Raw genomic sequence first — 23322 nt, 5'->3', positions numbered from 1 at the left:
GAGCATGGCCTGGGACTGTTCCATATGAAGGGCTGTTAGACATTCATAGGCTACCAGCTGGTACGTGGGGTGTGGGGAGTTTGGGCCACATGTGAACACTGTATGGTATCAGCACTTGGGGGACCTCTAAAGCCCTAGAATGAATGTGATCCTCATGGCAATGAGTTGAGCTGATGATGAGGTCTGAGGGTTACCCTACTGTCCCAGGGCTAAGAAACTAGGGAGATGAGGGAGCTAGTGGAGGAGAGGGTACAAGAATGGATAGGTGATGTGAACCAGGAGCCTGTGCTCGTGGAGATCAAGGGAGAAGGCTGCCAGGAGGAGAGTGTTGCTGGCTAATCCAGATCTGCTGACAGGTCACATGAAGGGGGACAGAGACTGACCATTAGACCTGGCAGTGTGAAGTTCCTGGTGATCTTTATGAGAACAGGTTGATTTCCATCATCGTAGAGAAAGTCTGACTGAGGCAGGTTTAAGGGATATAGGAGCCACAACCCAGCAACAAAAGGGCAAATATGCCAATTCAGAAAGGGACAAAGGGATTAAACAGGCAATTTTCCAAAAAAGACCACAAATAGCTGAGAGGCACATGGAAAGATGCTCAGCACCATCAGTCATCCGGGAAGTGCAAATTGAAACTACAACGTGTCACTGCACACCTACTAGGATGGTCATAGTCCAAGAAATGACAAATAGCAAGTGGTGGTGGGGCTGTAGAGAAGCTGAAATGCTTGGATGCTGCTTCTGGGGACAAAAGGGGGCAGCAGCTGTGGAAATCCACATCACACTTCCTCAGAAAGCAGAACCCAGTACTTTTACATAGCCCAGCAACCTCATAGACAGGTTTGTACCCAAAATGATTGAAGGGACTGGAGCATATACTGTTGTCCCTTGGTTTCTTCAGGCATTGGTTTCAGGATCTCTTTCAGATATCAAAATTTAAGGATGCTCATATCCCTTACATAAAATGGCACAGTACACATATATAACATTCACACATTCTCCTGTGTGAGACTATGTAGAATACCATAGTACAATGTCAATGCTATGTAAATAGTTGTTATACTGTGTTGTTTAAAGAATAATTACAGTAAAAAAGTCACAATACAAAGATTTTGTTCCTATTTCTCCATTTTCTCATACTAATTCCATTCCCTTCTTTCCTTTCCCCCACCCCTCCCACTTCCCCTTCCCCTTTGCCCCCTTTCTTCCTATTTCACATTATCTATTATACCTTTTAGTCCTTATTTACACTTTCAGTTTCTCACACCAGAGAAACTATTCGGTATTTACACGTGTGTCCTATTTATTTCACTTAAAAGTATCACCTCAATATGCATCCACTTAGCTATAAAAATAGGAACAAAATCTTTGTAAATAGGGAGGAATGGAAGGGTTGAAGGGAGGCCTGGGCAAGGGTGAAAAATAACCAAGAGAGATTATGTAAAGGTGCAAATTTCCAATGATGAATGTCATTATATTGTATACCTAAAATGTACCAATGATTAGAATGAATAATCGATAATACAAAATAGGAAGAAAAGGTCCAAAGGGGTAGGGGTAGTGGGAGGGGCAGGGGAAAGGAAAGAAGGGGAAGGAAAAAAGATGAGAAATGGAAAAAATGGAAATAAAGTCTTTGTAAATAGGGAAAAGTGGAGGGGGTGAAGGGAGGGCTGGGAATGGGGAAAAAATAAGAACCAAGATGCATCATGTAAAGGTACAAGTTCCTAATGAGAAATGTAATTGTGTTGTATACCTACAATGTACCAATAAAAGAATTTAAGAAAAAAAAGTCACAATACTTTTGGAATTCAGTACACAGTAGTTTTGGAAGAATATTTTGGGTCCAGGGATGTGGCACGTGTAGATGTACAGGGCTGACTTATGTGTACACACCAACATTGATGGCAGCAGCATTACTCATAATGGCCCAAAGGTAGAAATAACCCAAGTGTTCATGAGCAGATGAACAGATAAACAAAGTGTGATGTGTGCACATAACAGAATATTTTTTGACCAGAAAGTGGAAGTTTTGATACATGCTTCAGTGTGGATGAACCTTGAAGATAATGGCAAGGGAAAGAATCCAGATCCCCAAAGGAAAACAGCATATGATCACCCTGTGTGAAACATCTAGGCAAATTCATGAAGACAGACAGTGATTAGAGGTTCCCGGGGTGGGAGGGATGGAGAGTTATGGGCGTGAGCCCAGCGTGTACTGCCAGCTGCACAGAGGGTGGCTCTTGGGAGTTAGTGTTTGGTGACTACCAGTTTCCCTTTAGAGTGATGAGAAAGTCTTGGAATTAGTGCTGACAGTACTGTGATAATGTAAATATAATTAACACCATGGAATTATGCCCTTAAGAGTGGTTGAAATGGCAAATTTTTGTCATACATGTATATTTACCATAATTAAGAGAATAAATAAGATCATACACCCAAATCATTATCTTTAAATCATTAACTTTTAAATGGGTGAATTACATAGAATCTAAATTGTATCTTTTTTTTCAGTGCTGGGGACTAAACTCAGGTAAGCGCTTACTACTGAGATACACTCCCGGCTTTAGGACGTATCTTAATGAATCTGTTTTAAACAGGAATTCAAGGGCTTCCATCTTCCAGTAATGGTGTGCTTAGTTACTTAAATCAGCTCCTCATTTGAAAACAAATCAAAAGACTGGAGAAGGTATAAAGAAGGACTGTAAAGGCATTAGAGATAACAAGACTATAAGAAGTACCTGGCCAATCTGTGGGGCTTGTGAGGACCCCAAGGGATGGGAAGCGCAAAGCTACTGATGTTTTCAGGGAGACCAGTAGTTCAGGAAAGTCAAGTCCTTTGTTTTGACAGCCTTATGGGATGAGGGCACAGAGAGAGAGGCCCAGAGACCAATTAGTCTAACAGGAGACCGTATACCACTCACAAGTAGCTGCATGAGATATGGAGAAATCCAAGGTGTGTTTCAGCCAGGTTCCAGTTGCTTGGGGAAACCAGGGAGTCTCCAGTGCTGGGTTGGATTGACAGCAGTCTTAAATGGTTGTGCTCTTAGGCACTTAGCAGAGGGGAACACAAATCCCCTGATGATGAAACTATTTTCATTGTAAGCTTTGAATTATTCTTATAATTTTGTTTCAAAAATAATTCCTGGCATGTAGTCAAAGATAATCAGACCCATGAGGAAGCCAACTCCATGGGTGACATATAGCCAGAACAATGAATAAAATGAACCTGACAAAGCTCAAATGTTAGAATGATCAGACATGGGCTACAAGGACATGCTTGAGAATATCTTCATAAAACAGAAATTTGTATGTGAAATGTAATGGAAGAATTTAATATCAGAATAGATATGATTGAGGGAGAACTAATGAATCAAACAGTAACAAAAAGTCCCCAAACCAAACCAGAAAAAAAAAAGTGTATTGTCTAAACAAAAGAGCAACAGATTGACAGCTGACTTTTCAGCAGCTGCAATGGAAGCTGGAGGACAATGAAATGCCCAATGGCTTTGTTATACTGAAGGCACAATCCCCCTAATCTGCAAGGCATCTGTCTCAAGACCTTCACTGGATCCTTGAAACCATAAATAGTACTTAACCTCAAATAGATTATATTTTTTCCCTATATGTACATACTTTCTATAAAGTTTAATGTATAATTTAGACACAGGGTGAGATGAGCAACAATAATAAAATAAAACAATTACAGCAACAGTATACTGTAATTTGTAAATGCAGTCAGTTTTTCAAAATATCTTACTGTATTTCACTCACTCTTCTTGTGATGGTATGAGAGGTACAAGGTACAGAGCTTATGCACTGAGATGAAGTGAAGTGAATGATGTAGATGTTGTGATGTGGTGTTAGGCTACTTCGTATCACCTAAACACAAACTGTAGTAATGCAATAGTCCATCTGATAACTTAGCTGGCTATAGAGTGACTAACCAACAGACAGTGTATACAGTATGGATAAGCTGAACAGAGGAAGGTTCATGTCCTGGCCAGACAGACAGTATGAGATTTTATCAGGCTACTCAGAACAGTGCCCAATTTAAAACATAATTGTTTATTTCTGGGTTTTCTATTTTTTATTTTTGAACTGTGGTTGACTGTGGGTAACTGATGATAGCATCAGGTGATAGGGGACAACTGTACTGGCCAACTCGGAATTCTGTACCTTGTGAAATGTCTTTCAAGACTGAGGTGAGCTAAGGACACTTCAGACAGAAACTGAGAGCATTTGCTAATGACAGACCCAAAGTAAAGTATATTCCAAAGGATGTGCTTCAAGCTGGAGACAGATGGTCTTGGCTGGGAGGTTGGAGTTTCTTAAAAGGATGAGGAGCAGAGAAAGTAGTAAAATGTGGGCAAGCCTAAATGAATTTGACTTGTGAGATTTCAGATAGCACAGAATTAAATAAGCAACACAGGCATTAAAATGGGGAGTGTGTTCAGTCATTTGAGGATTTTGTCTGGAAAGAAAGCGAAGAGAGTAAATTTAATCCTCAACATATTAACAGTTATATTACATGTAAATGGATAAGTGCTCCAATCAAAGACAGAGATTGCCTGGCTGTAAAAAACCCAACTAAATGTTGTTTACAAGGGACGAGGCTGAAGCAAAGGAATGTGGAAATATTCAAGAAAAAGCAAGAGAAAAAACATGTCACAAAACACCATCAAGAGAAACTGGCGTGGTGAGAGAAGCACTGGAATAGACTTCATACCAGACAATATGGACTCTAAAATCTGATTTAATAGTAGCCAAATGGAACATCTCTGAACAGCAGATCAACATGATTCCCATTATATGACAATATAAACATGGTAATTCATCTGAATTTATAAAAATAGTAAAACGCATTGAATAATGAAATGTATTTGGGTGCAATAAGACTATATGCAAAGGAACAGTGGCGCTCCATCCACATAGGTGTTTACCAGATTACTAAAAGTAATCACTAAGATAAGTAAATACCTAAGTTAAAGTTACTGTACTAATGTAAATAAATACTAAGTTATTACCTATTGACTCAGTATCTAAGTTATCATCAATAAATGAACCAGTGATGGAAATGTGTCACAAACCAAGGATTATGTCTAATCTAGTTTTACTCAGTTGAGCTCTAATCAAATAAAAACAGTAGTTGAAGTGGGAAAGAGAAGAAAGAAAATATGGCAACCCAATTTTAAGAGTTATGTGGGATGCAATAGGACAAGAATAGCCAAGAATAGCCAAGACAAACACGAGGCAGACAGAGGCCTCTTCACATCAGGTGACGAGAATTATCATAAAAGTATAGGAGTTAGAACCCTGAGCACTGCTCTTGAGCTGGACCACAAGACCAGGGCGAAAGGATTTACAGCTCACAAAGGCCACCCAACTCTGACACTGGATTTGTAAGGGATGGTAAGAAAACAGTGGGGTTTTCAACGCATGATGCTGGGATGATTCAATGAAATGGAACCCTACCTTGCATCACACATGAAAATCACTTCCAGGTGAGCCAGGGAGCTAAATGTGTGAGGCCAACAGGAAAACTTTTATGAAACAGTTGTGAGAATGATGTAAGCCATCACCCTGATCCTGAAAGGAGACACTAAAGGAGTGAAAATGCAGGCTTCCATGTAGAAAAAGACATTTTTAATGTCAAAATCAAGAAAGGATCTAAATCCAGATTGTTTTACAGGATTCCGAGACAGACATCTATAGGGAAAGAGGGGACAACATGACAGAAAGATGTGTAGGACAGTAACATGGGTATATCACGAAAGAAGGAGCCCAAATGGCCAAAAAAAGGGAAAAGGTGTTTATTTAATCATGGAAATGAAAATAAATATCATTGTATGATGAATAGCACTTCCCAGATTGGCTAAAACGTTGATGTTAAATATTAATATCATTAATTTTAAATATTAACATCATTAACAGTGATGATGTGGAGCAACAGGAACTCTTAAAAAAGAGGAGTATTGCCAGGAGTGAAAGTCAGTGCAAGCACTTTGGAAGACATCTTGCATTCCCTATGACAGTGGGCTATTTGCATGGCTTTACCATGCTATGACACCAGACCTTTCTGTATTTGATCCTGACGCTGTGGAAACGAAACAGCCAAGTACATCAGGAAAATTGTGTCAGGCATTTCCCAGTAGTACTGTCAACCAGCGCCCCAAATAAGAAAAATATTCAATTCTCCACCTGCAGTAAGAAGGATCACCAACAAGCATTTGTAGGATGGGATACCAGGTGGCACCAGAAATCAATGAACTACAACTTGCTAGGATGAATCTTAAACACATAGTGTTGGAGGAAAAAAGCCATAGAAGAACATTAGGAGAGACATATTGTATGATTCTGTTCATATGTTTGGGACATGCTCCATCATTATGTCATGTACTTCTAAGAGAGAAAGATGAAGAAAGGATCTAAGACAACAAGCAAGCCCATCTCTGCCCTGCAGAAAGAAAAGGCGAGGACACCTCATGCCTGGGGTGGAAGGAGGGGCCAAGAATCTGAATCACTAAACCCATTTTGATGTCCAGATTCACACCATTGAAGTAGCCCAAGAAACCTCAAGCAGAGACTTAAATTTTTTTTTTCAGTATTAGGGATTGAACCTAGGATACTGAGCTACGTCCTCAGCATTTTTTAATTTTAAATTTTGAGACAGAGTCTTGCTAAGTCATTAAATTGCCCAGGGTAGATTGAATTTGCAGTCTCCCAGACACGTAGGGCTAGAGAGACACGTGCCACAGCACCCAGCTCAAGTAAGACTTAAATTTAAAGTGGTCTCAAGGTCACAGGATTCAAGTGACTGGTGGAAACAGATATAAATCTAGTTGTAAGGCACTATCTATGTAAAATGTGCTCTGATTTCATAAGTGTTAACATGTGAAAAATGTGCTTCTAATTGAGAAATAAGATATAAATTCCAATGTAAGCAAAATGGAACTATAAATTTGTGAGTAGTTGAAGACAATGCCTGCTGTTTAGTTCCCAGCCTCCCAAAACTTTCTTGAAAAACAATACAGAACAAGAAGAGAAAATTGAAGCTACATGGAAACTCAGTGTAGATACAGAGAAAGCCCAAATTTCAAAATTATTAAAAGTAAAAATGTTAGTCTCAATGTGCAGGCTCTTACCTCCCCTAATCCAAGGCAGACTGAAGCAAACTGTGGGGAAAAGAGAAAACAGAGTAAGCAACAGTGTTCAAAGGTGAACTAGACCACCTTCAGGAAGACTAATCCACCCTGAGTTTTAAAATACTTTAAAAACAGTCCCGGGAGGTCACAGCACCAACCACAGAGAAGGGTAGTCTTGAAAATGCAAAGCTTTTGGGAGACAAAGATTAAAAAGAAAAGAAAGAAAGTATCCTTTGGAAATCAGGTGATTGTTGAAAGGGAAAGTGGAAAAGGGAGATATTAGGGCCCTGCAGAGAAAAGAGCCAAAAGAATTGGAGGATGCATAACGTTTTGCTGACCACCAACATAAAGTCTGTTAAATTATAAGGTCTTTGTTGTACTGACAGAAGAGGGTGCCATTGAACTCGAAATCCCACAAAACACTCTAACAGTACAAACATAAATGGGAACAAAATTGACTCATCCATGGAGTTATTGCAAAAAAATCAGAAAAAAAATCAAAACCCATAAAATGCAGAAACTGCATTTGAAGAACAATCACGATTCAGAAGACACTGCTAAGACACCACTCCTTCCAAATGTAGTTAAATATACTCAATAAGCATTTAAAGATACGAAAACAACCCTGAATTATAATTTCAAAAAAGGACAAAAAAACTCCTCAATAAGAACTGAGAAAAGAGTTGACTGAATTCAAGAAAGAAATGAAAAAAAGTATTTCAAAACTGAAAAATAATTAGAAGGTGTTTAAGAGAGATAATGCTCTAATGGAAATTTAATAAGATGCATTTAGGAAAAGGAGGAAAACAAGCAAGGGGATCGGAATGAATTTAGGAAAGAAGTAAAAAATGTTAGAGAGAAAGTCAAGACTGGAAGACAGAATGAGGAAGGGGTGGCATCTGTACTACTGGAGTCTCCAAGGAAGAACAGAGCTATATTTAAAACTATGAACAAGAAAACTTTCCAGAAATAATGACAAAAATCCCTAAGTAACATAATCAAAGGGTACAAGGTACCTGGAAACATTAGCCCAGAATGATGAACTTTGAGACATTCCTAATAAAAAGATTAGATTTAAAAGATAAAGAAAAATCCTGAATTTCACAACCAAAAAGACCAACTAACTTACAAAAGCAAAGATTTCCATTGACTTAAGAAAAACAAACAAACAAACGAACAATAAAAAATGTTAGGTAACAATGGAGGAGCATTGTAAAAGCACTTCATAATGGCAGATGTGAGCCAAGGCTGTTATAGCTATGTCCTTCAATGGGTAACCCCCAACAGAGAAGCACTTGAGGTGTTCTGGAGCCCAGAGCCTTCCTTGAAGAGTCTGCTGAGAATGGATTTTGCCAAACAGAGAGATGGCCAGGCAACTTAGCATAAGGATGGCAGTGGATGTGATTGTTAAGCTTGACTTGTCAACTTGATTGACTTCGGGAGCCATCCAGGGGATTGGAAAACCACACTGCTGGGTCTGAGTGAGTCATGGAGATGTGAACTTGGTACAGTATATGATCCTTGGCCCTTTCCTCTCTGGTGTTTGTCCCCTGCTCTGTTTCCCAACCACCATGAACTAAGCATTTTTGTTCCATCACACCTTTCTGTCATGATGTTCCTGCCTTGAAGCCAGCCAATCATGGAGTGAATCTGCTGAGACTGTGAGCCAAATTAAACTTCTCTGCCTATAAGTTGTGGGTGTCGGTATTGTGTCCCAGTGATGAGAAAGGTCACTATGCAGTGTCCATACACTAGAGGTGACTGTGGGGAGGGCCAGGCAGCATGAATGCAAATGTTACACGTTTTGACAAAGAGCAACTGTGAAGACTGGAGGAGAAGGAGGCACAAAGAGGAATATAGATGATCTCACTGGGTGTTGTGCAGAAATGGGTGGGAGTTAAAGGGTATCAAATAAAAATAAATAAACCAGATATTAAAAGCTTAAATAATAAAATATGGGACTAAAGATATTAAAGCAGGTTAGGAGGCCTTAGTGGTAGGGGACATGTTTAGTATGCACAAGGCTGTGGGTTCAATCCCCTGTACCAAAAAATAAACTGAAATTTAAATAAAATAATGTTAGAAGCACAACAAATAACTAGAACAAAATTATAATCTTTCATAAATTAAAATAGGAACACAGCATGGTGTGGTGGTGCATGGCTGTAATCCCAGCTACTCAGTTGGCAGAGGCAGAAGGATTGTAAGTTTGAGGATAGCCTGGGCAACTAAGCAAGACTGTCTCAAAATAAAATAAAAAGGGGTTGGGAATATATTTCAGCGGTAGAGCATTAACATGTGTGAGGACTTGGGTTCAATTCCCTATATTGAAAAACAAACAAAAAACCCCTCACTAATATATTATCACATTGAGGAAAACAGCAAATATAACAACATACAGTTACAAAATGTTATGAAAAACTAAGTATATAAACCATATCAATAACTGTCAATGGGCTTAACTTTTGTATTAAAAAAAGATTTTCAATATCAGTCACAATTGGAGATCAAACTACATGCTGTATATAAAATGCATACCTAAACATAGGGATTCTGAAAAGTTTACATAAAAGAATAAATAAATGCATCCTGAGCAGATGGAAAAGAATAAGAAAGCAGGGCAGTGATTCAGATAACAAAGTAAAACTCAAGTCCCCAAAGTATCAAACATGATAAAGCAGAGCACTTTTTAATGCTCAAAGCCAAAATCCATGAATAAGGTATAACACATGAATATGCATGCACCAAATCACAGGGCAACCACATTTATTAAGTCAGTTAGGTAGAGAAGATAGACAAATACAAAGAAACAAATTATATTTCTTTAGTAAGATTTTAAACATTCTCAGTACAAGACAGATTAAGTGAACAAAAATTAAATAAAGAAGTAGAAAACCTAAACCATATACAGTAATCAGTAAAGCAAGCCTTATGTGTAGATATCATACTCCATTTTCTGGTGATAGAAAATACACCTTTTTTCAAGTACTCATGGGACATTTCACTAGACAGTTTAAAAGTTCAGTAAACTCCATAAAATAGAAATATTATGAATAACACTGATCACAATGCAATAAAACTAGAAATTACTGGAAAAGCAAAAGGTTTCCACATTGAAATTAGAAATCTCCTTGGAAAGAACTCCTGGGCACTGGGAGCCTATGAGGCCCTTTCTGGGGGGTGGTGGGGTGGTCATGGTGGTGGTCCTGAGTTCTCAGTGACTTGGGAAGCATAGTGAGCCTCTGAGGGCAAGGACTTGGGTGTGTGTAGGAGTCATTGTAATGCAGGGTACAAGACCTGCCCTGGGAGAGGTGTCAGGTAAGGACAGGTGAAGGCACATGTGCAGATGGTGGCATACAGGTCCTGGGGGCAGAGGCTTGCTGGGTACCAGAGAGAGAGCCTGTAAAGGTGGGAGGAGTTTCTTGAGGGGGATGCTTGAACTTGATGATGATCCAGCAGAGGGTAGGACCATGAGAGTAAGTAGCTGAAGGAGGATGGAAGACAAGATCTCTGGGACAGAGGAGATCTAAGCAGGAGAAGACAAGGCAAGGGAAGGAGTGAAATCCCCAGTATCAAGGCAGGGTGAGTAATTCAAGGCAAGAGGGAATGAATCCCTGACAAGGAGCTACATCCTCAAGGAGTGAGGGAGTGGCGCAGGGTGGATGTGTGGTGGATGGGTGGCAGGTGGTATAGACTGAGTATAGGAGATTCAGAGCTGGATTTTAGGGAGGAGCAGCTATAGCAAGGACCCTGGCCCACCTCCAGCCCAGAGGTCTGTGGGGCATGGTAGAAAAAGTAGCACCACTGAGAGGACCGGGAGGCTGCTGGGTCCTTGGAAGAGCAAGACAAGTCAGAGAATGATTGGCGAGGAGGAGGAGAGGAAGTGTCTCTGCTGATAGATGGGGAGATTCTGGGGTTAGCCAGAGTTTTGGCAGAGCACTCAGGGTTCTGATGGACTCCTTGTTCATTGGTCTGGGTGAGGCATTTCATGTGGGGAGTGTCAGGTTGATGGTGAACAGAGACTCCCTAGCGCTCACCCATGAGGTGTGCAGGAGCCACGTAGGAAGGCCCAGGCCTGGCCCTGCGAGGTAGGGGGTGCAGGGGCAGTGAGAGAAGATGGGGCTGGCACCTGTCCAAGGGCATAGAGACGTCTAGGAAGGCAGCCACCAACTCAGAGGTGTGGTCCCGTGCCAGCAGGGTGAAGGCATGAAGGACATTCCTTTTGGCCTCAGGGATGTGGACACAGCAGAGGCGGCGGTGGATGGCCCGGCCCATGTTGGCAACCTGCTTGAGGATGGAGAGGTCAGAGATGAAGGAGGACCTGCCCTTGTGCTGGGGAGCCTGAGTGGGGAGACAGCCTTTCCCTGCCCCGGATTTCTGGATGGATTCCACCATCTTTGGAGGCATCTGAGAACTTCATACTCTCCAGGAGTCTCAGGACAGTTCAGAGCCCGACTCCTCTTTTCCCAAGCCTGCTGCTCTGGCACCTGCTGCCTGTGTGCCTGGGGCTCCTTGCCTCTCTACTTTTGGGTCTTTGCTGTACTTCCACTGAGACCTGGCTCAAGCACTGCTGTCTGTTTGCAGACCTGTTATCTGCCATCCACTTGCTGGGGTGCCTCCCACCCACCTCCTCTGCCTTGTGTCTACTGAGCCATCCTATCCACTTCTGTCCACTGGCTTCTTGAGGGTCTGGTCTGGGCCTCTCTCTGCCTCACTTCTATACTAGGGCACAGGCTGGTGCCCAATCTGTGCATTTTTCCCCTTGCCTGCAATCCCCACAAGGCCCCCAGAAGAATCCTTGGGCCAATCATTCATTTGATTGGTTACTGCTTAGGTTGGGATCTGAGTCTCCTCTATCTGGCCCACGTACAGGGATTCAGTCTCAGTCCAGAGGATGCCCCTGACTACTGCCAGCCCTCTACCCTCCCCTCCCCACACTGGCTGGACATCCCAAACCTTTGTGGTCTCCAGCTTGGCCCCATGCTCCTGAATGACAATGAGGAGCAGGTCAGCAGCTGCCTGCACGTGGAAGGCACTGGTGGAGCCCAGGCCTTCAATGACCGTCCAGATGAGGTCATTCAGCTCTGCTGCTGTGAGGTACTTCATGATCTCCTGTGGGAGCAGAGAGACTGTCACTTTGTCATCTTGGACTCATGTGCCCTTGACCCCTCTCCTCTACTGCCTTTACTCAGGCTCTCCAAGTCTCCAAGCATTGACTCTCCAGGACCTCCCACATGGGTTCAGTATTTGCAGATTAGGGTCAACCACATCCCATGGCAGGCAGGGAGGGCATGATGCCCAGTCATGGTGGGCAGAGGGCTCCTCTTCTCTCCCAGCCTTGTGCTTGTTCTGGGGCCCTTGTAGCTGCTCAGCGCTCCATATACTCTGCCTATTTTTGCCTTCTCAGGCGCTGTCATTTGCTAGTCTCTGCCCAGAGGAATGGTCAATGCTCCCCACAGCCAGGCTCTGGTCCTCATTACCAGTATTTTAATCAAAGAGAAATCGAACCTCAGAGCTGTGAAGGATCATTGAGGTTACCTGGACCAAATCCCTGGCCTAGAGCGGTGCATGACAGCCTTCAGCTATGGAGCAGGGTAGGGTGAAGAGGTGAGGCCAGGCTAGGGTGGAAGTTAGGGCTCCCTGTGTGGGGCAGGAGCCCCACTGTGCTGCTGTTCACATTCTCCTGGGGCCACTCTAAAGGCCTAGGGAGGTGGCTTTCTCCTCTGCAGGCTGACCATAGGCTACTTGGGAAACAAAGGTGCTCTTGGAGAAATGCAAGGTGGTGGGTCTGATCCCTGCTCCTGAGGGTAGGGTGACTAGGTTCCTGTACAGACAGGACCTTCTGGAAAGACCTGGAGCCCTGCTGCTCAGCATGGTAGCCCCCAGCTACCCATAGCTACTTAAATCTAAATTAATTTAGTGAAATTAAAACTTCAATTCCTCATCAGTTACATAGGTTACATCTCAAATACTTAGTAGCCATATGGCCAGCGGCTGCCTTGGATGCACAGACATAGAACATATTCACCTCCCAGAGGGTTCAAGTTGGAATGTTCAAGGTGATGAGATCCTCAGAATCCCAAAGTATATAACTGCAGGCATGGAAGAGTCATTCGAGGTATCACGCTTTAATCAAGGGCATAGATAAATGTGAGATGGAGGCATCGAGGGCAGAGGTGGAGGTTGCAGTGAGGAGGGAGTGGGGGCCGCAGTAGTGGTGATGATGGTGGTGGAGGTGGAGGTGGTGATAGTGGTGATGATGGTGACAGTGAAGGTGAAGATGGTGGTGGTAGAGATGATGATGACACTGTGGATGATGATGGGGTGTTGATGATACTGCTGGTGATTGGTGCTGCATATTGACAATGATGGTGATGACGACAGTGACGGTGATGAAGGTAGTCAAGAACACATGAAGAGTCGGGGATAAAATCAGAATTAGAATCCAGGGAGAGTGTCTTTCTCCAGCTAAACCTTCTCAGATGTGCCATCCCACGAATGGCGGAACCTCCCATCCTTGCCTCTCTCCTTGTACCTATCCATTACTGCCCCCTGTCTAGGGAGAGCCAGAGCCAGGTGCCTACACTCTGTGTGCAGGGACCACACAGAGTGGAGGAAGTGCCCCTTCCCAGGTCCTGACGCTATGCTCCTAGTGGCTCAGCTACCTTCACTGTTGGCCCTCACTGAGCTGACAGCCAGTGGGATGCTCCCTTTTCCCCCAGCCCAGGTTGTCTGCTGTAAATTGCAGCCAAGCCAGGTTTCTTCCTTCTGGGCATGGACAATAGATGTGTTGGTCCCAGGGTTTTATATTTTCTGTGCTAAAGTTCTGATGGGTCTCAGCACATGGACAGCTCACTATGGCTGTGAGAGCACAGGTTCTGGAGTCCACTGGGATTGGACCAAGTTCTGCTGGGACACTTATTACTAGTTGTGATCCCCTTTCATCATCTAGTTCAGGCTGGTTAGACTGCATGGCTTTGTGCTGAAGGCCAGCTCCTCCCTTAGGCTTCGAAGTAAGCCCTAGGGAGACCCCATTTGTCTCCCTAGGTCTGGAGGGCTCAGGACTAACAGGGACTGATAAGCATACCAATTACATGGTCTTTACTAGCTAGGGTTAAACCCCAACATGGGCAAGCAAAAGTCACTGCCTCACAGACTTCATGAACTGACAACTCTGAGGCCCTGTGAACCTGGCTCTGCCCAGTCAATGCCAGTACCCAGTTCCCACCTGCGTTTTAGCTTGTAGGTCTTTTGAGGATAATAAAATTCAAATCATTGCAAGGGAAAGTTTGAGCAGTGCAGAGCAGGTTTGTAAAATTTAAGAAAAGGATATGTTAATGCTTATGATGCCCTGGCAGATGGTAGGCGTTTAATGTGTGCTGGCTTCCTCCAACCCTCCCCCCACTGGCTCTACTTCAAAAATATAGGAATGAAAAAGTGAATTTATTCCCACCCCTGAGAGGATCTCCAGGTTTACTCCAGCCATGCCCCCACCTGGACCTGCCCCAACTCGAAGAACTTTGACCTTGATGGCTCTGGAGCTGTCCTGCTGGAATATAGTGTCCTCTGGGGACACCACTTTCTGAGGCAATGAGGATGTGGTCCTCTGGTCTCCAGTGCTCCATGGGGAGGCTTCATCTGCACCAGGCTGGGAGAGCACCTTGGGGATGTGTGATTCTGCCTGCAGAGCTGCTTCTGCTGGCCAGAGGCAAAGCAGGGGTGAGGCAGGGCAAGGGTGGACCAGGGTCTATGTCGGGAAAGGGTAGGAGTTAGGGTGAGGTCATTTATAATCAGAACCAAGCTTGTGTCCCAGTTTGGGGATGGGAGTCCACGGAGAGTTGTGGTTGGGTAAGGCCATTGCAGTGTTATAGCTGAGGTCAGGGCTGCTTTGGGGTAGATTTGGGGTGAGGGTCCTTCTGAGGCTGTGCCATGGTGGCCTGTGAAAGCTCACCTTTCTGGTGCAGCAGGAACTGGTAGATCTGGCCCACCCCTTCCAGGCTGAAGTGCTGAGTGACCCTGTCTGGGTCCTGGCACAGAATTCCCAGCATGCCCATCACTTGGCCCATCGGTCTGAAGTCCTCCTTTGGCTGTGTTAAGATGGCAGGACCACTGATGGCAGGATCCACCACAGGGTCCCTGCCCAGCCACGCATACATCCCAGCACAGCCTATGTCAGAAGGGATCCTCTCAAATTATGTGACAGGGCCGGGACTAAGGAATGGACAAAACATAAAGGGTTGCCAAAGAACTTGGTAATCAAGTGAAATAATGTCAATTCAATGTTAATAAAAATGAATGCAAAAAATAATTCCCCTCCATGATAAAGGGTCAAAATCTGTAGACAAGTTCCAACTTTGTACCTGCTGCCCTAGTTCCAATAAAACCTTATTTAACAAAAACAGGAAGCTAGCCTATTGGCCAGAGCCACATCAATCACATAAAATATGATTCATTTTGACTATGGAGTGTTTTGGTACCCCTGTAAATTTTGCACCTAAGGAGATTCTCTCTCCTTTGCCTTACCCTGGTCCCGGTCCAGTGGTGTAGACATGGATTGTGAGTAAATTGAAGGCACTTTGACCCATTCTAGAAGGCCTTCTTCCTCTGGGACAGATGACTTTCTGGGGCAGAGCAGTCCTTCCCCCTCCAGCGCTTGCACCCCTTACCTCCCTTAGCCCAGGCAGCCTCAGGTATCTGAGGCTGCACTGATGCCCATCTTCCCCAAGAGTTAGTGCTGATTTGGGCTGTTAATGCAGAAGCGCTCACTTCCAGAAAAGTCATCTCAAGTTCATCAACCCCAAGCCATGATGGAGGCGATTCCCACCTGCCCCTCTAAAGAGAAGTTATCATCATTCACTTTATAGGTGAGACGCTGAGGCTGGGGGACAGGAAGAACCCGGTCCAGGCCTCAAGTGCATGGAACAGCCCTCTCCTCAGTCAGGGCCAGTGCCGTCCGGGTTCAGAGCCCAGCTGTGAGACCTGCTTCCTCAAGTGTAAAAGGAGACATCACCTGGGCTGCTCACCGCCATGGAGCCCGGGTGGGAAGGTGACCTAGCTCCAAAGGTGTCTGAGCAGGGTACTCACATCTAGGAAGCATCGGTGGTTGAGGAACCCAAGCAGGATCATGCAGCTGTGTGTGGCGCGCTGCTGCTCGCGCACCTTCTCAGACGCCAGCCAGGGATACAGGTGCTGTGAGTGGGCGGAGCCAGAGAGGGCTGGGCCAGGTAGATAACCAGCCCCACCCACCCTAAGTCAGGCCCCGCCCACCTCCCCAGAGGTCCTGGGTCCCCACAGTGTCCCTGTGAACAGCCTTCTCTGTCCCCTTCCCAGACCATGCGTAGCCTCCCCATACCCTCTGTCCCCAGGAGCACCCCACAGGAGTGGTCATTTCTCCCTGCTCAGGGCCCTCCAGTGCTCCTGGTTCCTCGTCTGTTGTACACCTGCTCTAGAACCACGCTTTCCCACACACATGTGTGCACACACAGGCTCTTGTGCACTTGTGCTGTGTAGTTCGAGGCTGCACTTAGGGCTCTTTATTAAAGGTCCCATGGTTAGAGGTGGTGACTTGAAGAGGATGAAGCCACGGTATTTGGAGACTGACCCAGTGATTGCCGAGTAGCTGCTGGGATTCCTGCTGGTGGCAGCCACTGACACTTGGCACATTTAGGGGGTGGCATGGCTTGCTCCCTAGGCAGGGCTGCTCAAATGGCTCTTAACTTCTATCTATGCATCCAAGCTGGGGGTCCCTGCTTCCTCTCTTGTTCCTTCTTCCCCCCACTCCTCTCCACCTCTATCTACTTCCTCTCTTCCTCTCCCGTCTCTCCCTCCCTCTCCCCCTTTCTTCCCCTCCTCCTCTTCCTCCTCTTGTTTTCCATCTCCTCTTTCTCCTTCGCCCTCTTTCCCCCTTCCCCTTCTTTTGTACTGTAGCCTGTACTGTAGCCTCACATGTGCTAGGCAAACACTACCACTGAATGGCACCTCTAACTCTTAAAAATTGTATTTTGGAGCAGAGTCTCACTAAGTAACCCAGAGTGGCCTCCAACTTGCAGCCCTCCTGCCTCAGCCTCCAGAGTAGCTGGGATTACAGGCATGCACCACCATACCTGGCTTCCGCCTGGCTTCTTGGTACGTCAGCAAGCCTGCTGACCTGACCCTCATTCTAACCATCTCATCCTGCCTGGCCACAGGGAGCTCCCTCCACTATGGCCAAAGGAGTGCGTTTATTTTGTCCCTGTGGTGCTGTTTTCCTGTGGGGCTCTGCCCTGCCCAGGCACTGCCTAGGTCCTCATCCAGGGCTCCTTGGCCTCTGACTCTACGGACAGAGCCAGCCTTCCCTTTGGGATGGGACTCTGGGTCACCACTGCCTGCTGACTGGCCTTCCTTTTGTCAGGGCAGGACTCCTGGAGCGCAGGGGAGGGTGGCAACCTCAGGGGCTATGAGGCCCTGGGGACACTGCTGCAGGGGGAAGTTCTCTTTGGAGGGGGCAGGGGAGGATGTGTCCTCACCAGACCTCTTCCAGCCAGGCTGCCGCTCTCTCCCCTCCAGTTGCCCCACACCCGGGCAGGCCCCACATCTTCTGGGATGCCACCTTTGGGCTCTTTGGCCAGGGCTGAGGATCCCTTGTCTCCAGCGCCACGTACCCCACCAGCCCTCACCAACAGCGGGAGTTGCAGTTCACTGGCTGTGGGGCTCTGCATGATGAAGCTCTGCAGCATGTGGTCCAGCGCCTCCAGCGTCTGGCTGTACAGAGTCTGCGCGGGTGGGGTGGGGGTGGTGTCAGCTCAGCTTGGGGGCGAGGGGATAGGGGGCCACAGCACTTGGGTGGTGCTTACTCTCTGCACACCCCAAGTCAGGCTCCTGCCATGGGAGTTCACACTGGCTCAGGAGGGGCTCTACCACGGTCCCCATTCTGCAGACTTGGAGATGGGCCAGGGAGGCTGTCCAGGACCACCCAGGGGCACAGTTTTTGGGTGGCAAGGAGAACTCATTCCCAGCAGGCTGGCCTCCTTGGTGGGTGACCTGTGCTGGCTGTGATGCTCTGCTGTTGCTCTCTTGAAGTTTTAAACCGGTCCTAGCTTTTACTTTGCACTGGGCCCAGCAAATTATGTGGCTAGCTCTGGTTTCTGGGACTCACAGCAGATTCTCAATAACTTAACTGCTTTGCTTGCTGGGCACATTCATAGAAGGAAGGGCCACAGAAATTCTCCCCGCCATGAGGGGCACCAGGAGCCAATGGGTCTCTGGATACTAGCTGGCTGGGTACCCAGGGGCCCTAGAATAACTTCCTGGGAGCCATGTTCCTCTGTGGGGATGGCCGGAAGCCAGCCCTATGTGCCTGATCAGATAGAATTGAACAGCAGCCTAACCCAGCATCCTCAGCTCCAGTGCAAACCCCCAGTGCTACCTGCAGGATTATGGGATCTCTGGGGTCATGGGCTCTCTGGACGCCCATGGGTTGAGGTTAGGGCAGATACCTCCTTTCTGGAAGGCTGTGACTGTAGTGCTCCCTGAGTGTAGGGGATCCTTGGTCTGTCACCACCCCATCCAGAGGGCTTACTGTGGGTTCTAGTCTGGACCCAGCCTTGGGAGTGGAGCAATGCCCTGGGGGCTGGGGGTAGAATTCAAACCCTGACTCTCCCACCAGCCAGCCTCATTCCTCTGAGGGGGTTTCCTCATCCTCTTGTCACTGCCAGGAAGTGTCCACAGAGACACTTGTTAGCCACCTGCATCCCTGTTTGCAGAGCGCCCTGCACTGGGCATGAGCATCCAGGCTCTCATTTCAGCTCCCTGGCTCAGTATCATGGCTCTGTTACCCTCCCCATTTTTCAGGGGGGCAAAAGGAGGCCCACCATAGTTAGCAAACTGCTCAGGACCCCAACCCTGCCTGTGGGGTGGCTAGGGACCCTCCCTGCAGGCTGCCCCCTCCCAGGTGTTAGTAGAAGGAGGAGCCCAATGCCTTGCCCACCTGTATATTGGGTGGCTCCAGAAAGAGACAGGTGTGTCTCTCCAGGGTGTCCATCAGGGGCAAGGCAAACACGCTGCGGAAGCAGGTGGACAGGAGTCGTGACTTCCTATCTTTGTCTATAGGTGGCCTCAGCTCGCTGTTGGGAAGACAGAAGGCAGGAGCCTGAGAGTGGGGACTGGAAGGGGCCGTCAGTGAGCCCCATGGAGCAGGGATTCAGGGGATCCCCTGGCATCTGCTTCCAATATGATGACTTTAGAGCTTTCTGTCTCGCACAGAGACCTGTGCACACATCTGCCTCACTAGTCCCCTTGCTGGTTCTCTGGCAACTGAGGAGATGCCAGCCACAGGGGCTTTGCATGTGCTATCTTTTTAGCCAGTTAGCTTTTAGCTAGCCAGATAGCTTTTAGCCAAGCTATCTCTTGCCCTTCCAGGACTTTGTTCAAAAGTCCTCTTTCAGGCAGGCTACCTCAGCCTCCAACTGTGTCTTGGAGCCTAGTAGGGTATGGGGCTCATGGGAGTATTCAATCAATACTCAGTCAACAGCCCATCAGTTCCACTGACCCGAGCTTGGGTCTCATGTGGCCCTCAGCCCCTGAGGGTTTTGCATCCCCTCCCTGTTTGCCTCCCCACTGCATGTTCCTCCAGTGTCCTCAGCAGCCCTGATATGTGTGATTTGCAAAATGTCCCTCCACTCTAAAAGTCAGCTCTGGAGGAACAGGGCTGTTCCCTGCTGGCTCACCGCTGGGTCCCAGAGCTCAGGGGGCCTGGTACACAGTCGGTGCTAAGTAGCTGTGTGTGCAATGGATGAATTAGGAGATGAGGCCAGGAGAGGTGAAGCTTTGGGGGGAGGTAGGCTTGACCCAGTCTTGGGATGGATGCCCGCCCTGCTTTACCAGCTATGCTGCCTGGGCCCATGGGGCGGCCCACACCCTGCCTGTCCCCGCTGCAGCCAAGTTCAGGCAACTCTGCACTCACTGGGCCTCCACTTCCTGGGCAGTCTCACCTGGTTTCTCCTCACCAGCTGCAGGTGGAGAGCTGATTTGGGGCCTGCTTCTTGGCCCTGGGATCCCTGAGCCCCTGGACTCTAACCTGGCTCCCTTTCCCTGGGGCTGGATGGGGTTTGGAGTCAGTTTCCCTTTGTGGACCCTCCTTCTCACCCCCAGATCCTGCCTGTGCTGGGGCCCTACCAGAGCTTGGAGGCAATGTGGATGACCTGCTGACGGCTGGTGGTGCACAGTGCGCCTGGGGGCTCCTTCTCCACAAGAACCTCAAAATCCCCCATGAAGGCTGAGCCACTTGGGCCTGGTCCATCCCACTCTCATCTGAGTCTCATGTCTACCTCAAGACCTCAGTGCCTGGCAGCCCTGGAACCCACAGACCCCTCTGTGATCTGGGCCCTGCTTAAAGACCCAGAGTATGGCCCCTGCACTTCGACATGGCAGACCCGAGTCCCCATCCTGCCTGCCAGTTGCATGACCTGGGAAAGTGTCCAGACTGTTCTGAGCTCTTCCGTGCACAAGTAGCATGGTCTTGTACTTGTGCTTCATGTGGAGTGAGGTGCGGAATTTCAGGGTTGGGGCTCCAATGGGGAGGGGACAGGCTGTCCTGTTAGTGCTCCCATCACTACTGCCCAGCCACTCCTGTGTGACTCCATTGCCTGGAGGTTTCCTGAAGCCTGAATACCTCTGGTCTGGGGCCCAGGTCAACATGTGCAGGACAGACAGTGCTGGCCTTTCTGGGCCTCTGTGGCATTGCCTATGAGGATGGACTGGCCAGCTAGGGCCCCTTAAGCACAAGTGGCCAGGGACATAGAGTGTTTCCAGGTGCAAGAGGGTTGTGACCTACCCTGGAGCCTACCCCACACCTTCTGCAGTGGGTGGCTCCCAGACAGATGCGCGTCTGAGGGAGGAGGCCCTGCTTGCCCAGGAAGGTGCTGGTCTGAGAGAGAGGCCGGGCACCCACCATCAGACACTCAAGAAGCTGGGAGGTCTGGGAGAACTTGCAGCTGTGGTCACCCTCGCTTCGGCTGATAGCCCCCACCAGCATCAGGATGGCTGAGAGGAAGCTCTGCTTGAGGGTCTCGTCCTAAACAGGGGACAAAGGGGACAGGACAGGCTGAGAAGCCAGGCATGCATGGGGGAGAACAAGAAGCCAAGTGGAAATAATGAAATACAGGCTGCAGGGTAGGGGCTGAAAAGCACAGTAGAGACTGCCAGCTCCATTCCTTATCAATGAAGTGTTTTTAAAAACGAGAATGAGGTGACAATGTTCAAACACCCAGGAGATGCTTGTGAAGGTCTCAGTGAGGCAGCCACTAGGAAGCAGCTGCTGTCTGCCCCTCACTGCTTCCCAAGTTGGAGGCACAGGTACAGAGTCACACAGATGTCACTCTGGCCTCTCAGTGCCCAGCTCCACCCCAAGAGTGAACATCCTGGGTTTGCTTTATGCAGAGGGGATGAGTCCCCATGAAAGCCCAAACATGTCTGTAGGACCATGGAGGAGGAGCTGGGAATCAAACAGGAAGCCAGGCCTGGCTCCCTGGGCTTCTAGGACAGATCAGGAGGTGGGCTGCCTGTCCTGGGGTCTGGATTTCTCTGTGTCTGCCATTCTTGGTGGGGTGGTGGTCATGGTGGCATGGAGTCCTGACTGTCCTGAGGAGTGTGGGTTTGGAGATGGTGGCTGGCCCTACCCACGAGCTGTAGCGGAAGTAGAAGATCATCCCGGACAAGATGTTGCCCACCCACGGAAGGATGTGGGTCTTGGCCCTGGCTGCCATCTGACTGTAGGCAAGGAGAATGGTGCTGCTCGCCCATTTCCACTGCAGGTCCTCCAAGCTCTGGCCCTGGGGAGTGGGCAGATAGGGATGTCAGGCCCTGCTGGAGCCCTCCTCCAGGGGAGTGGGAAAGGAGGTACCCTAGGCCCCACCAGGGTGCTGGAGATAGGGCATCCCGGGTGAGCCTCAGTTTATCTCAGGAAAACAGGAGATGGCATCGGCTCTCTGAGGGGTTGGCATGGGCCTTGAGGAGCCACACAGGGCTGTGTACAGGGGCTTGACTCCGCTGGGACTGGAAGAGTTCAGGTCCACTGCTGTGACAGCCCCTGCCAAGATGCAGCATCTGGTGCACTGCATCCCATTGGGTTGTTGGGGGTCTAGGAGCCTTTGTGCCTCTATCCAGAGAGATGGCAATAGGGCATGTGGTGCTTCGCCAATGGGTAAGACTCATGGAATATGGGACAGATGTGGCCTAAGGACCGTCATGGCACCACTTCCTCAGTGAAGGCACCCTCTGCAGGTCTGGGACGTGGGCTTGGTCCAACTTCAGACCTCAGGAGTTACTGGCTCTTGCTGGGCTGCAGGTTAGTGGAGCAGCCTGGAAGGGCAGCGGGGAGGCCCCATGTCCTTCAGAGTCACATGGGGTACAGAGGGCAAGAAGCCCCTAAGCCCATGCTCTTGACTCCAAACCTGGGGTCCCAGTCTGGTGGCTCTGGTACCTTTGGCATGGGGCTTTGGAGAGTCCACTTGATGGGCCTGCTCCGGCCAAACTGGTCCGGTACAGCCCAGACATCATCCAAGTGTTGGGTCGCAGCCAGCCCCACAGTGAGCGCGATTCCCTGTTGGAGATGGCCCAGTGCCATCTGTTGGATGTGGCCCCTCACTGGGTCCATCAGAAGGGGTAGGGGCCTCATCCAAGATCACAGGGCATCCACCTGCCACCCATAAGCTCTTTAGGACATGCAGCTCTGTGCCTAGCCCAATGGGGCTGTCTTGTATGGGGTCTGATGGGTAGAATGGGGGGAGGGAGGAGGCAGAGTGGGAGTTCTGGAAGCTGGTTATCCTTGTGCAAGCTCTGAGCAGACATGTGACAGGGTAGGATTGAAGGGAGGTATGGGAAGGGAGGAAAAGGACCCAGCTTGTAGGTGAGATCAGGGCTTAATCCAGGACTGGGTCAGGGCTCAGACTGTGACAGCTAAGCCTCTGGTCAAGGCCAGGCAATTGTGGGAACCAAGAAGAACTGAGTCCTCACCTCCCACCACCTCTTCCAAGCAGCTTCCCTGACCATGCTCCCTCAAGCTCCCAGGCCTGCAGCTACCCTCTCCACCCTGCCTGGTGGTATTGGCCCAGCCCCTGTTCCTGTCAGACCCACCAACTTCTCTCTAGGGCCCGGAGCATCCTGTGGGTAGAGCCCTGGGTCTCCATGTTGAGCAGGAGCT

At 48.0% G+C, this 23322-nt stretch overlaps 1 protein-coding gene across 1 annotated transcript in view; it reads right to left on the bottom strand.

The window, feature by feature from the left end:
• LOC101716318 (maestro heat-like repeat family member 5) overlaps positions 1–23322 on the bottom strand; it is a 45349-nt gene that overhangs the window by 14485 nt on the left and 7542 nt on the right. Inside the window, 11 exon segments of the mRNA XM_087184889.1 lie at positions 11275–11429; positions 12102–12257; positions 14671–14843; positions 15097–15232; positions 16230–16334; positions 17801–17896; positions 19111–19246; positions 20298–20377; positions 21073–21195; positions 21800–21952; positions 22603–22766. Of these exon segments, the coding sequence (XP_087041015.1) occupies positions 11275–11429; positions 12102–12257; positions 14671–14843; positions 15097–15232; positions 16230–16334; positions 17801–17896; positions 19111–19246; positions 20298–20377; positions 21073–21195; positions 21800–21952; positions 22603–22766 (1477 nt within the window).

Source organism: Heterocephalus glaber, unplaced genomic scaffold (assembly GCF_053883595.1).
Source record: "Heterocephalus glaber isolate CG9 unplaced genomic scaffold, H.glaber_assembly_v1.0 deba00000281, whole genome shotgun sequence".
NCBI lineage: Eukaryota > Metazoa > Chordata > Mammalia > Rodentia > Bathyergidae > Heterocephalus > Heterocephalus glaber.
Note: the sequence above shows the minus strand (reverse complement) of the source record. Positions and strands in the feature narration are given on the sequence as shown.